The following is a 13,289-nucleotide window of genomic DNA, read 5'->3' as shown; positions in this document are numbered from 1 at the left end:
GCTACTGTAAAGACACACTGGCTTGATCATATGGATAGCATTCGCACGCGCAGCAACAACTTTGAAATCTTACTGTAAATCGTGACAAAAGCTGCAAAATGAACAAAGTTGTGATGTAGATTGCACAACAATATCGGAAAATTGATACTTATGATAAAATGCCTATTATCTAGCGTACAATGTTCATATTACAATATAACTCATGCCAATACAACATCAATATACATTTATTCAAGTTATATATATTTTATGCCTCTTAACTATAAAACAAACGTTACAACATTAAATATATGGCAATAATGCATTGCCTTATTTTAACATCACACAAAGTCAAAAAACAAAACAGGTACGTATACATTTAAAATGCCAAAATTTGCCTATCGATAATATGTATTATCTTTATCGAACATATTGATCTGCTTTAATTGAACCTAAACTATTCTGGAATCATTAAGTTCCCAAAGCATACATGCAATTTTGCCCTGGTTTTTGTTTGGATCAGGAGTTTGTACTTCAGCTGTAGTTTTATTCATCTTGCTCTTTCTAGCATTTGAAAGAGTACGACTTGCTTTACCGACAGCTCCTGTACTTGTATCCCTAATGAAGGAAACTATCCGTAAATCATCAGTGTTTGGATCCTGACTCTCCTCTGCATACACATCCATGAGTATGGTCATGAACATACTCAGTAATATGAACTGCATCATGACTTGGTACGAAAAGAACATCAGTGGACCAAGCATCCTGTGTCCCTCAACTATAGCATCGAAATCAAAAGCTCCTAACATCATGGTGCACAAACTGGCTAGACTGGACAATATGTCCTCATAACCCGGCAGCTTGGTGCCAAACAGAAGATTGCCCATCTGTGTAAAGCCCATAAGAACGATGCCAGCAATGACGCAGAATTGTATAACGGGTTTGAAGGAGTTTTTAAGCGTCATAGACAGAGACAAAACATGCGAGTTGAACCGCAGAAGCTGGATGAACTTCAGTGTAACGCAACAGATGAGAAACCCGAGCAGATACGTGTACACTCCATACCAGTTGACTGCACTTTTGTAGAGTTCAAAGACTGGTGATGTTCGCTGATCAGCTGTCTCATCGATGATGTGCTGGGCTTTGAAGTAGACGCCAAGTGTTGAGAAACCGACGACAACGACAAGGAGCTCCACCCAGCTCCAGAACTCACTCAGGTATTGGATCGGGCGAGCGAGGACATTTTTGACTGAATGTTAAAAAAAAGGATTTCTTATTTAAAGTCTAACTTTAAGGAAATAGGAGGAACATAAGAATAATAATCATAAACCTTAAAAGAAAATACAATGCTTTATCTCACCTTGTTTTACAACAAAGAACACAAAGAAAATTGCCTTCAATACTCTTGACTGAAAGTTACCCCAAAATATGTTCTGACTTGCATCCTAACTTAAATGGAATAGTTTGTATTGATAATAAACTTTATCGCAAGAAAACACAGTGGAAAATCTGGTTGAAAATATTCTTTAACTCACCTTGTTTTACAGCAAAGAACACCAAGAAAATCGACATCAAAACTCGCAAGGCAAGTAGGAGGATAGCGTCGTGTTGAATCAGCCTTAGAGACACAATGTCCCCAGTTGTGAAGGCAGCTCCAATTTGAGTGAACTCTACCACTACGGTTACCACGGAGAAGAGGTTGCCATGTGGGTTGTAGAGGATCAGCTCCACGAAGACGGCGCGGGTTCGCTCGTCCAGCCAGTTGTGCTGCTGTAAGAACGTCGCCATCGCTTCACTCCCTCCTTGGGTCCTTCCTAGTGTTGTTGCGTAACCACCGCTGAGGTATGTGCCATGTTTTAGGAAGTATGGAAAGCCTGGGAAAACAGGGTTGATAGGTCATCTCACAGTTTCGACTGCGCACGTGCAGTCGTAATGCATTGTGGTCTAGGTCAAAGTTCAAGATTCCAAACATTTTGACTAACAAGCATTCAGCATTTGTACACCATTCTTCTACCTTGCAAAAGTCTATACTTGTTTTCAGAGACTTCTTCAAGGCAGAAAAACGTTGTTGTGTAACCACTGCTGAGGTTTTTGCGATGTTTTGCGACGTTAGGGAAGCCTAGAAAGTAGAAGCCAGGAGTAATAAGTCATCTCAAGTTAGGACTGCGTACTTGCAGCCTTGGTGCATTGTTGTTTGGGGCAAAGTTCAACATCCCTTAAAACGTTTGTCTAGACCTATTTAAAACGTTCTGCAGCCTTGCAGATAGAGGGCTATTTTGTTTTTAGTGACTGCATCCTCTATAAAGCAGAAAAAAAACTTTGCAAAAACACAAATACAAGTAACTTATTGCTTAGGAAGTTAAGTTTGAAAATCACCATATTGCATCGCATCTGTATGTGATTTTTCTGATCCCTTATTTCATCGAAATGTGAAAACAAATGGAGCTTATACTTCGTGTCTAAAATATATTGATTAGACTTACTGTCGCTCAGTGAAGCAAATGTATATGTCCATGGCCAAGACGAATTGCTTAGAAGACACTCCCCATTTAGTCCAAGTAAAGGGATACGTTCGCATACAACTGGTTCCGTATAGTTGAAGGTGTCATTTCGCAGAACCCAACCCTGTAATAAAGATTACAGTACATATTATCATTCTACAGTGCATTAAGATGACATTAAAAAAGAATAAACCTATTTCAATTGTTTAAGGAGCATTTTCTTTGTGGACTCAAAATCTTACCTCAGTGTAGTCTTCTGTATCAGCATTTAGATTGGAAAACCCGGTAGTACAACGTGGCAGTAAGGATTGAAGCTGTTTGGGTGTCTGACAGAGTTGCCCTGAAAATATATAGACGGTGTTAAATGTATATTCATTAAAATATATGACAAACCATCAACCATTTTTTACGCTCTTTTCTTGTAAAATCTTATCCAACAGAAAAGCCCCTCACCCAATGCTAGAATGCCCAGACCCATTTCATTTTTCCTGAGCCAAAGAGCTACCTGCCGCCTAAATGTTATGACCATAGCATGCCCGAAACATATCTAAACCGGAATTTCTGTTGCAGTACCCAGACAGCCCCTAGGGGGCGTGGTCTAATTCGACCTTCATTTTGCAGACCCCTAGCCACATCATACAGATTTATCCACCGTTTCTTAATGCTATCTTTGATATGACCTGACTATGACCTCACTGGACTTTGAACCAGTATCCTGAACTAGTTCTGTTTTAAATGCTTAAACTGTATATGATAGATCACTTCGGCTAATATCTGAAAACATACGAAAAAAAAAGAAGAAATAAGGACCCAATCGGAAACACAACTTTGATTTCGCTAGGCCTTACCTTGTTGTAGCCGGACTTGTCGCAGCTGTATCGTGCCGAGTTGATGAGTCAACATGTCCGGTAGTACCGAGTAATCGTCTGTCACATTCCCGTTGTACCATTCTTCTGAGTGTGTGGCTGGAATAAGATCGCCTTCTATCCATTCCCAGAATGATGGAATGTCCGTAATCTACAAAAAAGACGAATAATACAAATACCTTGAATACATTAAGGTTGATAAACCAATAGGCATTTAAAGATATTCATACACAAACTTGGGGCTATTTCCCGCCAACGTTTTCGGCAAAGCATTTTTTCCGTTTCATTGTAGATCTGAATTACTAGGTCAAAGTTTTTGCTGTCTATTGTGGATACGGTAGCAGTGTTTTGTTACATTGCTACTATGGCAAGGGGAAACGGGGCTAACTACATCACAAGCTTGATGTCTTACATCTAAAGACCGTTCTCTCCACCCAAGATGTAGTCCATTTTACACTAGTCTGTTATTAGGCAATGTTTTAACAGGTCGAAACATCGACATGGGACCAGACTTTACATCAGTAACAATCGCCCTACATTGATTGAACCAAGATGGTGGCAGGTATCGACTTCCGAGAATCACCGAGGGATTCCAGCCGAAAACGTTTTGAGACGGTTTCTTTTCGGTTTAACATAAAGGTAAAAAATCATTTGGGACGAAAATTATTTCATTCCTTACATCTGGAATATCGTTCTCTCCACCCATGATATGTTCCTTCACGTTCTGTGTCATGTGGAAAGCCAGCGGGCTTCTCTCTCCGTATGCCGTGAGCATGATCACCGTCACGAACAGGCTAAACACGATCACCTCCAGCACAGCGGCACGACGTTTACGTTTCTCTGCGCTCTTGGCTCTTAACGCCGCCAAGACTGACTCGTCCGGTGGAGATGTAGACCTTTCGTCGCCTGGAGACTGTCATTAAAAAAATGAATTACAATACAAGCCCAAAAATGACAATGAAGACGCCTCATGAAAAGCATGATGGGATACAACCTACGTCATCAAAAATGGCGGCAGTCCATTAGCAAGCGCGCGATAGCCAATCGACCGCAGTTTCTTCTTTTAGCATCTTTCAAAGAGATGTTAACTAACCTATAGACTATCAGGTGGCAGAGTATTTCAAGATCATCGGAGGCCTAACATTATCGTCATGTCTTCAAAATGATTCGAAATATATAGAGAGTAGTTGTTAAATAGTGACATGGATTTCAAGGTTAACAACTGCGTTCCAGGCCTGCTGGTCGGCTGCCCCGCGCCATTTTGATGACGTAGTTTGTACCCTGGGAAACAACAACAATGTTAGATACGCCTCGATCAGAACACAAAGTAATGAGTGACAGAATTGAATACCAACCTCAGACCCGGGAGTATATTGTGATGCGCGGTTCTTTCCCATATACGTCATCCAACCAATTGCGCTGTGCCATACAGGCCTGGCATCACGGTCCTGTCGGGAAAAATAAATCCCGATCACTAGTCAAGTACACCATAAATCATTAACCCCACTATAAAAGGGGGTATTTAATGTACTAGCAAACTATCTTTCAGGATTCTATCAGATCAGTTTAGTGTTTGAGAGATTTAGAATGTGCACACAAATATCTGCTTAAAGCCCCTGTCACACTTGTGCGTATATACAAGTCCACATAAGTTGTGTATCAACATGGTTTTGGTTTAGGGTAAGTTTGCAGCCGAATAAGTGATTTCTTAGGTTCGATCACAACTAGGCTGCACAACGGTGGGTCAAAGTAGAAAACAACATTTTCCCCGCAAACCTTACCTAAACAAAAAATATGTTAATGCGCAACTCACGCGCACTTCAATATACGCACAAGTGTGGCAGGGCCCTAAGAAGGGTTAAACGTCAGCTCGCAACATCTAGAGAAACGTATAACAGGCAATTGGCCTTAGCATGTGTAAAAAGCTAACAAGCTTAAGTGGAAATCACAGCATAGCACAACCCATTACCTCATTAACGTTATGCAAGTATTCCTCATCATCCGCCACTGGTGAGGCTGGTTGGTCATCGTCCTCCACAGGCTTCTGCGTTTTCAAAAGAAGAGTAAACGTATACGTAGTCAGTAGCTATAGACGGTTATCATTCTTTTGTATGATATTCTGCCGCAATAGCAAACAGTGTCGTTAGGTGCCCATAATCGAGCTTTGTCTTTCTGATGCCATACCGCATATCGTAAAGATCCATCCGAAGATTCTAAACCTATGCTGTCAACCCGGAAACAAAAAGTAGTCAGTAGCTATTTGGGGTTGTCATCGTCATATAGAGCCACTAGAGGCCAATAATCGAAATCATCCGTTGTCTTTTTGGAGCCTACCTTATACCATAAATATCCATCCAAAGATTCCCAACTTATACTGTCAACAAACTAACAAACAAAACATGCACAAAGATTTACAGCACCGAAAAGAAAACATTATTGGAAAAGTCCATCACACAACCGTACCCTGAACAGCAAGGCAAATACAATCGCCACCAGGACCAGCTTGACGGGTTGCAACAGGAGGATGTCGGTAAAGAATGACGTCACGAAGGTCACGGCCCAAGCTTCCGCCTTCGCCCGACCAAAACTCAACGAGTACAGAATTGTGAAGAAGGAAGCGACGAAGCTAGCGGACCAGACGAGCAGCCAACCTGCAAAGTATAGATTATCAGAATGTGCATTACATTTGTACTAGAAATACCTTCTTGTGAAGTCTAAAGAGTTACTTCTAGACATATGTTGAATCTAACATCGACAAAGCCATGTAGATGACATGCATGGGTACCTTGTACTAGTATCTCAAGATTGTCTGATGCCAATTGTTATCGTCATTTCAAGTCGATACATATATACAGAGCGCTGTTGTTCAACGTGATGACATCGAACATCAAGGGTATCATTTGACGACAATTGCATAATTTGGTTTCAGATTCTGGGATAATCTGGGATTCTGGTTTAATCTGCCGGTAATAAATTAAGGTTATCAATTGAATTACATATCAACCTCCCCGAAGAACGCTAGAAGAGGAATTTGTTTATCACAGTAATCGGCTGGCGCCATTTTGATGACGTAGCTTGTACCCTGTGATATGAGACGATTCAAAACTTACCCAGGTAAGCACCCCACCAGGGAAGAGAAAACATCTTCTTAGACACGGCTTGCCCCTTTTCATCTTTTCCTTTGTGACTGATCCGAGTCTTCTTTGACGGTTGAATGTCATGTGTTTCAACATGCTGGTTTTCTCTCACGGCCGTACCGTTCTCATTGCCGATCGCTGTTGATGTACTTGTCCCCGAGTAGCGGAAGAAAAAGGCGATCACGAGATTGATAGGAAGAATGATAGCTGCACTCTGTATGCCGATCATCAACTGAAATACCAAAACAGAACGTATTGTATGAAGAATTGATAAAATATGTTATGAAATGCATGACAGAAAGAAAGTATATATTTCATATCAAATTCTTCGAAATAGCTTTTAAGCCTTGGAGGTTTAATGCTAACCATTCATTATACCTAGTGCACATCTTTTTTCTCTGTAACACGTGTGCTGATCGCACACTGTGATAAAGAAACGCATCAAAATAATGATCTGGTATAGATCTTCTTAGCCTTCATACAGTGGTTCACAAACACTGATGCAAGTAGAGACCTTCAGGGCGAAGGGAAGGTTTTACTATCCCAGTAGCCAGAAAGCATTCAGCTTACAGGAATTACAGCGACGAATTTCTCACCCTCGCAACATCATCCCTTACATCTTTCATACACAGAAATAAACACAAAGTCATGCACTTACCCAGGGACACATCATATGGAGGCATCTGCTAGTAGTTCGTGGCCTATGCCAAAGTGGGCAGTACTAAGTAACTTCTTTATCCCTTTTTCCGTATTTCATACTTCTTACCTGAGGGAGAGAAATAGGAGGACTGATCTCCACACCAGCGACTCTGATTGGCTCGGGAGGATCAAAGTCATCGCCGCGGCCGAAGAACATGATGTTGGTGATCATGGTGCTGTAGAGCAGCGTCAGGCAGCAGGACAGGCGCTGGACACGGGTGAAGGGACTCCGGGCCGGGCGGAGAGCAACAGAGAACCACAGGTGATCGTCGCTCATGTCCCTGATTGAATGATTTTATACCAGATTATCACGTCAATCAATATTGAACTCAAGAAAAAAGGAAATAAAAGGCGCATGTTGATTTCCGTAGCACAATATCTATAATGACCTAGCGGGTTCGTACAACGGTCAAGTCATACCAATTGCAAAGACTTTTAAAAATGAACATGCTGCTTTCTCTGCTTTTTACGTAGCTTCAAGAAAAAAGTATGGCAGTTTAACGACCACTAAGGCCAGTGGACTAACCCTCTGGATCTTGCTGTAGTGCTCAGTACCCACAAATGTGGGCTCAATGGTTATAGAAACGGAGATGGGCACCGCCCTATGTTCCATAAGGTGTAACGGTTTAGTGACCAAGGCGTTTTGATAAGACGCATAGGAGTGGCACCCATCTCCATTTCTGTAGCCCTTGGGCCATGCATTTGTGCAAGTCACTTCAGTAGGGGGCTAGTCCGCTGGTAGTAATATGTGTTCATATTGTATAGAAAAAGGACTTAAACTATTTAAGATCCTCCTAGATATCTTCAATGAGTAGATTCTATTACAATACGATTCAAGATGTCAGATATGAGGACACCATGAAAAATAAAATTCATATGAGACGACAGTGGTAACAGTGTCATATTACTTGTAGCTTTTTGCCCAAAATACATGACGAAACTTTTTCATTTCCTCTGGAGAAGCTGAGGGGATGACGTGGTCGATCTTGCCCTCATCTTCATCGACAGACAGCCACCTTCAAAAACATAGAAATAAAAAGCAATATGCATCGGGATCCTACAACCATCCTTGAGAAGAGACGGAGGACGCTACAGACTATCATCTTTTTTGGCAATTGCATTCAGGAAATAACTATATACGTATTGTTGTCAACTTGACGCAGACGTGATCGAAAGGTGAAAAGGTCCACTTGTTCGAATACCTGTTTGCCAAGAAGTAGGTTGTTTCGTTTGTCCCTCTGTTGACTACAACCACTTGATTGAGAAACCTGCCAATCACAAACATGAAGAACCATTAGTATACAATTCCTTTGGTTGTAATAATGAATACTGATAATGAACATAAGATCTTAGCGTAGATAAGATACCTCATTCTGTGTTCGCTCTCTGATAAGGCCAGTTAACTACTTTGTCACTAGCTATTAGTATTTCGGCATCAGTTACAAGACTATGAGAAGTTATTATCATACAGACAGAGGGGATTAACCGATTTGATGACAGTAGCGTAAACGTCTAGTAATCTCCATGTATATGGTGGCATACATATATAAGGTCTGCTATGTTCATATAACATCCGAATGAACCACTGAGTGTAGAGAGATGGGTAATTCGGTAGTTATAGAGACAGAGCAATAATTATGTTACAATGTATTCTCCGGTTGGGTCATTATCTCCATGAAAAATGGAGATATAGTTTTGGGTGTGTCTGTGTGTGTGTTTGTCTGTTTGTTTGTTTGTCTGTCTGTTTGTGTTTCCGCACTACTGTAGTCAGCATAACTCAAGAACCTTCTTGATAGATTACAATGATATTTGGTATGTGGGCAGGTGTTGTAAAGCCAAAGTTCAAAGTCGATTTTGGGCCCCCTGGTATGTGACCTTGGTACTGCAGGAGAACTTCAATTTTTGTATCTTTTGACCTGGGGCGTTTTTGTGAAAATCTTCTAAGGAGAATAACTGAACAAAGGAACAACGGATTTCCAAATCGTAGAGCCATGTGTAAACTTCGTATCAGTGACCATTCGTTACACATAGAATCTGGCAGGCATAGCCGTACCCCTCTAAATGACAGATTATGTACATTTTGTAATAACTCACGTATTGAAGATGAAATACATTTCTTACTAGACTGTGTACTGTATGAAAAAGAACTTCAGTCATTGTTCAAATCAATTCAGCTTGACAAGAGATGTAAGACAATATCAAAACAAAATACTTTTAGATACTTGATGCACAGATGTTAATGTAATAGAAGAAATATGTAATTATGTCGCCATATGTCTTAAAAAGAGAGAAGAAGCCGCTAGAAACTAGTTATACAGTAGGACATTTAGCATAGTGCTTAGTATTGTATTAGACATTAATGTTAACGTTATTCTCATTATTCTTATTATTCTATTCTCAACTATTCCATGTATGGCCCCATGTGGCCTCCAGTGCATTTATCCCCCTGGAGAATGAACATGCAATAAAGATTATTATATAAGCCTTATATAGATATCTAGTATGCAGGTAGCTTAGATAGAGATATACATAATGAAGTGCAAATTATGCTAATTGTGACTTAATTTGCATAGCTAATGAGGAAAATATATATTTGCAGTGTTTTCCATTATCAGACACAAATACATGTAACATATGTTGTTTATGGAAAATGGAGTATCAACTAGATACCAATCAAGATACCAATTATGCAAATAGATTGCTAATTTGCATAATTAATGCAAAAACACCATAATTCATCTAATTGGAAAATTATAGGACTGTCAATATTGCAACATGTGTAAGTAAGTTAAAGGTGTTTATGACCAAGCATATATTATGCAAATATGTAGGTCATTTGCATGAATATGATTGTTCATGGAGATATCAGGTCGTGGAACACTTGTTATTTGTGTGATGGTTTGGAATATAAAAGAAGTACAAAAAATATAAAGAATTTATGAAAAAATATATGAATAAAGAATGTATTAGAAGTAGATAATATGTATAGAATATATGAAATTTGCAGAAAATATATCAATAATATAAAAAAAAATTATGAAAATGTATAAAGACATTAAAACATATACAAAAAAAATCTTAAGAATTGTTTTAGGATAACTTATTTGTTGCTTACCATGCTGGGCTGTACCCGGCGTTGTTATGCCACACACGCAGATGAGTCAGAGTCCCTATGGGCTGCTCTGTGGAGACCAGGAAAGAATCCACACTACCGCGTTCAAACAGAAACCGCTTTGGGTCTCTGAGTACGATTGGCTGGCTGCATTCAGTAAAGCCCCACAAGGAGATGGAAACCTGAAGTATGATATATGATTGATCATTCTATGTTTTTTTTTAATTAGAAATATTCATAGTTGTAGCATCAGACAATACATAGAAAGAACAAACAGAAATGTAATTTTTTTTTTTTAAGAACAATGGAAAAGAAAGGTACTCGAAATAGTCCAGGAGGAGATCCTCAGAAGAGACCTAGAAAATGAAAAACGAGGCGCATCCTTTACATATGTAGTTCACTCCTGTAGAATGATAGCTTTATGTATCTCTATACAAATTTATTGAAATTAAGCAAATAAAAGCATACATTGTATAACTGACAGCTGCACACATAGAACTTAATATTTCAAATCTGCATAGAATCTTTGGTCCCATCCATCCAAAATAAAAACCATGTGTCAAAAAGAAACTATGGTAGATATTTGCACGGATTACATTGCATACCGGGAGACACGGACGCTATGGTATGGAGGAAAACAATAAAAGTCACAACCATGACAAAATAGATCTAGACCAGACGGGACAGAGTGCACATGCACGCTTTGCCATAATATCCCCGTTGCTTGCCGCTTGCGCTACCAATAATGAACTGTGTCCCCAAGCAAGCAAAGGAATTCGTGAAAAGGTCTCTGGAGAAACACAGGTCTTGCTTTTAACTTTAATATAAAGCAATTCCTCGTGGTAAAAGATCACTTACATCAGCAGTTGTTCCAGCATTGCCACGCAACCCCGTGTACACAGTCACCACATACTGACAGTCCTTTCTGGGATTAAGTTTGTGCCCAGGTAGAGGCCAAAGTCCAACCTTTATTGGACACAGAATATAATAGTTGGTCACTACAACCCTTAACGCCATGGTGTGCATATCTAATTTTTTGCTCAAGAGTAGTAACAGCCTTACTTTTCTTCATCATTTAAAAGACGAGCTACCGACCCCTTTTGATATCATAATGATACTATGACATCAAAAAGGATTGGTAGCACGTCATTGAAAATTGTAAATATTGCTTTATGTAGCTAAGATATCTCTCTTTCCAACGAATTGGTGAAAGATCATTGGTGTTCTATTTTTTACGGCTGTGCGTGATGACATAGACAGTTTGTGAGTAACCCCCTTCCCCTATGACGAAACTCTAATGTACTTGTACCTGTAATCTTGTTTTAGCTGACATGAGACGAATTTGACTCTTTTCATTTACGACAAAGGTGAGAAATCTATGTACACTGTTGCGTACCTTTGTTAGGTCCTTTCTATCTGCTTTCCTCACGCAGAGGAGACCGAACAGATAGGAGGCGAACACGGCAAGTACCAGGGCGAGTCCCACCGGGTTTTCTAGAACTAATCAAGAAAAAAAGATTAAGAATGCCTCAACATGTTAGCAGTGCTTGAATTATCCTAAATGCAACAGTTTTAGAACCGAACTGATCTTCATTTAGTCATCACATGTACCGTTTACAAAATATGATATGCAATATTTATTAAATGGCTATCAATAACGTAAAAAATGATTCAAAACTGGTGATATTGTATATTCCCATGATTACAGTTTTCGCAACAGAAGTTGTTCTAATGTTGCCAAGATGTAGTTACAAGAATCAGTACACTGCCTTGGATGAAATGTACTGCGAAAGGACAAACACGAGGATAAAATCTCCATGCACCTATTACAAGATTCCTGTCCTGCCAGGTCAGTCACTCGTTTGTCTCAAGCAACTTCCCTGGCGTACCGTACACAGGGCTTCGATAGCGCTGTCCAGGTACCAGCCAATCACGTCGTCGCATACAGCTGCAGTCAAGGGACAACGTGATTGGCTGTTAACTTTCCCCAACTACAGATGGGGAAGTATCTGATTGGCTAACCGCTAGTGAGAACGACAAATCGCAGACCAGTGCACCTTGACCTACGGGCCTGGCACGGGAGAGGGGTTGTAAAATAAAAGATTACGCTGATGTGTCATTACCTTTTGTGAAGCCGCTGGTTGAATTTGAGCCTCCTGGATGTCCAAAAAGAACCTCCTGGATGTTTAATGGATTTGGCGCAACAAACCCGGAAAACTTGGTCATGTGATCACATCGGCAGTGGATGTGGGTTGCATTTGATATCAACCCGACCTGAAAGTGCAGATAAATATAATATATAGTAATTCAAATACAATTTCTAACGAAAAAACGGATGAAATACGAGAAAGAGCATATTGCATGATCTAAATCTAGAATAGAATATCTTCACACCGGGACGGGGGCAGCTACCAACTACAAACCACCTTTGACCTTTCGTTTACGCCGCATGCTTTATGTGGCAAAAGCTTACCTTGCAACCGTCACTCTGCCAAAGGTGAGTGTTATTCTCGGCAAAATAGACGCAGGAAGTCTCGACCACGTTAAGAGTAAAGTTGACAATTTCTCCACTGCCAAGGTCCAGATCAGTGCCAAACTGTACTCCTGTCATAAAACACATTCAATACTTCATTGAATATTCGGTGTGAAGAACCATGCCATATGTGAAAAGGACATTTCTGCATCTTATAGTCAATAACTGAATCATAATAATCTACTAGATAATAATCAATAATTTTAATGTACATCAATATTGTCACAATGTGCACATTTGAACTGTTTTTTCTTTCTTTCTTTTTTGAAACAGGAGTGCTGCACTCTTATACTCCCGACATGCACCCTCTTAGTCGGTTTAGAAACAGATCCTGCCCAAAGTAGGGGATTCTACCACAAACTACTTAACATATTGCTGGTGGTCTTTAACTGTGAGTTGTCTGACTTAAGTTCTACCTACATGACTTCTAAGACTGCCCAATTTTCAAATTTCTTAAACTCT

General features: G+C 39.9%; 3 protein-coding genes and 1 long non-coding RNA gene across 4 annotated transcripts; all 4 read right to left on the bottom strand.

The window, feature by feature from the left end:
• Positions 1-261: 261 nt before the first annotated feature.
• Positions 262-2,815, bottom strand: LOC136447845 (polycystin-2-like protein 1). The gene is made up of 4 exons (XM_066446951.1): positions 2,723-2,815; positions 2,463-2,604; positions 1,515-1,853; positions 262-1,228 (listed from the first exon to the last, which is right to left on the bottom strand). The coding sequence occupies exons 3-4, from the start codon at positions 1,765-1,767 to the stop codon at positions 432-434; spliced, it is 1,050 nt and encodes a 349-aa protein (XP_066303048.1). The 5' UTR covers positions 1,768-1,853; positions 2,463-2,604; positions 2,723-2,815; the 3' UTR covers positions 262-431.
• A 502-nt stretch (positions 2,816-3,317) lies between these two features.
• On the bottom strand, positions 3,318-4,606 carry LOC136447666 (polycystin-2-like protein 1). Its single transcript, XM_066446707.1, has 3 exons — positions 4,582-4,606; positions 4,026-4,252; positions 3,318-3,497 (listed from the first exon to the last, which is right to left on the bottom strand). The coding sequence occupies exons 1-3, from the start codon at positions 4,604-4,606 to the stop codon at positions 3,318-3,320; spliced, it is 432 nt and encodes a 143-aa protein (XP_066302804.1).
• A 95-nt stretch (positions 4,607-4,701) lies between these two features.
• LOC136446875 (uncharacterized) lies at positions 4,702-5,992 on the bottom strand. Its single transcript, XR_010757661.1, has 3 exons — positions 5,810-5,992; positions 5,316-5,390; positions 4,702-4,794 (listed from the first exon to the last, which is right to left on the bottom strand). It is a non-coding gene; the product is annotated as an uncharacterized lncRNA (long non-coding RNA).
• Positions 5,993-6,445: 453 nt separating this feature from the next.
• Positions 6,446-7,460, bottom strand: LOC136447665 (polycystin family receptor for egg jelly-like). The gene is made up of 2 exons (XM_066446706.1): positions 7,250-7,460; positions 6,446-6,715 (listed from the first exon to the last, which is right to left on the bottom strand). The coding sequence occupies exons 1-2, from the start codon at positions 7,457-7,459 to the stop codon at positions 6,446-6,448; spliced, it is 480 nt and encodes a 159-aa protein (XP_066302803.1). The 5' UTR covers position 7,460.
• Between the last annotated feature and the right edge of the window lie 5,829 nt (positions 7,461-13,289).

Source organism: Branchiostoma lanceolatum, chromosome 13 (genome assembly GCF_035083965.1).
Source record: "Branchiostoma lanceolatum isolate klBraLanc5 chromosome 13, klBraLanc5.hap2, whole genome shotgun sequence".
Taxonomy (NCBI): Eukaryota; Metazoa; Chordata; class Leptocardii; order Amphioxiformes; family Branchiostomatidae; genus Branchiostoma; species Branchiostoma lanceolatum.
Note: the sequence above shows the minus strand (reverse complement) of the source record. Positions and strands in the feature narration are given on the sequence as shown.

What these genes read in the sequence shown, in the direction of transcription:
- LOC136447845 (XM_066446951.1), bottom strand. Translation starts at nt 1,767, where the DNA reads ATGGCGACGTTCTTACAGCAGCACAACTGGCTGGACGAGCGAACCCGC. An exon ending in GTTCTTTGCTGTAAAACAAG is followed by an intron (nt 1,229 to 1,514) that starts GTGAGTTAAAGA and finishes TTTAACATTCAG; the next exon opens with TCAAAAATGTCCTCGCTCGC.
- LOC136447666 (XM_066446707.1), bottom strand. Translation starts at nt 4,606, where the DNA reads ATGGCGCGGGGCAGCCGACCAGCAG. An exon ending in GCGGGGCAGCCGACCAGCAG is followed by an intron (nt 4,253 to 4,581) that starts GCCTGGAACGCA and finishes GACAGTCTCCAG; the next exon opens with GCGACGAAAGGTCTACATCT. An exon ending in GAGAGAACGATATTCCAGAT is followed by an intron (nt 3,498 to 4,025) that starts GTAAGGAATGAA and finishes TCTTTTTTGTAG; the next exon opens with ATTACGGACATTCCATCATT.
- LOC136447665 (XM_066446706.1), bottom strand. Translation starts at nt 7,459, where the DNA reads ATGAGCGACGATCACCTGTGGTTCTCTGTTGCTCTCCGCCCGGCCCGG. An exon ending in CTCCTATTTCTCTCCCTCAG is followed by an intron (nt 6,716 to 7,249) that starts GTAAGAAGTATG and finishes TTGGTATTTCAG; the next exon opens with TTGATGATCGGCATACAGAG.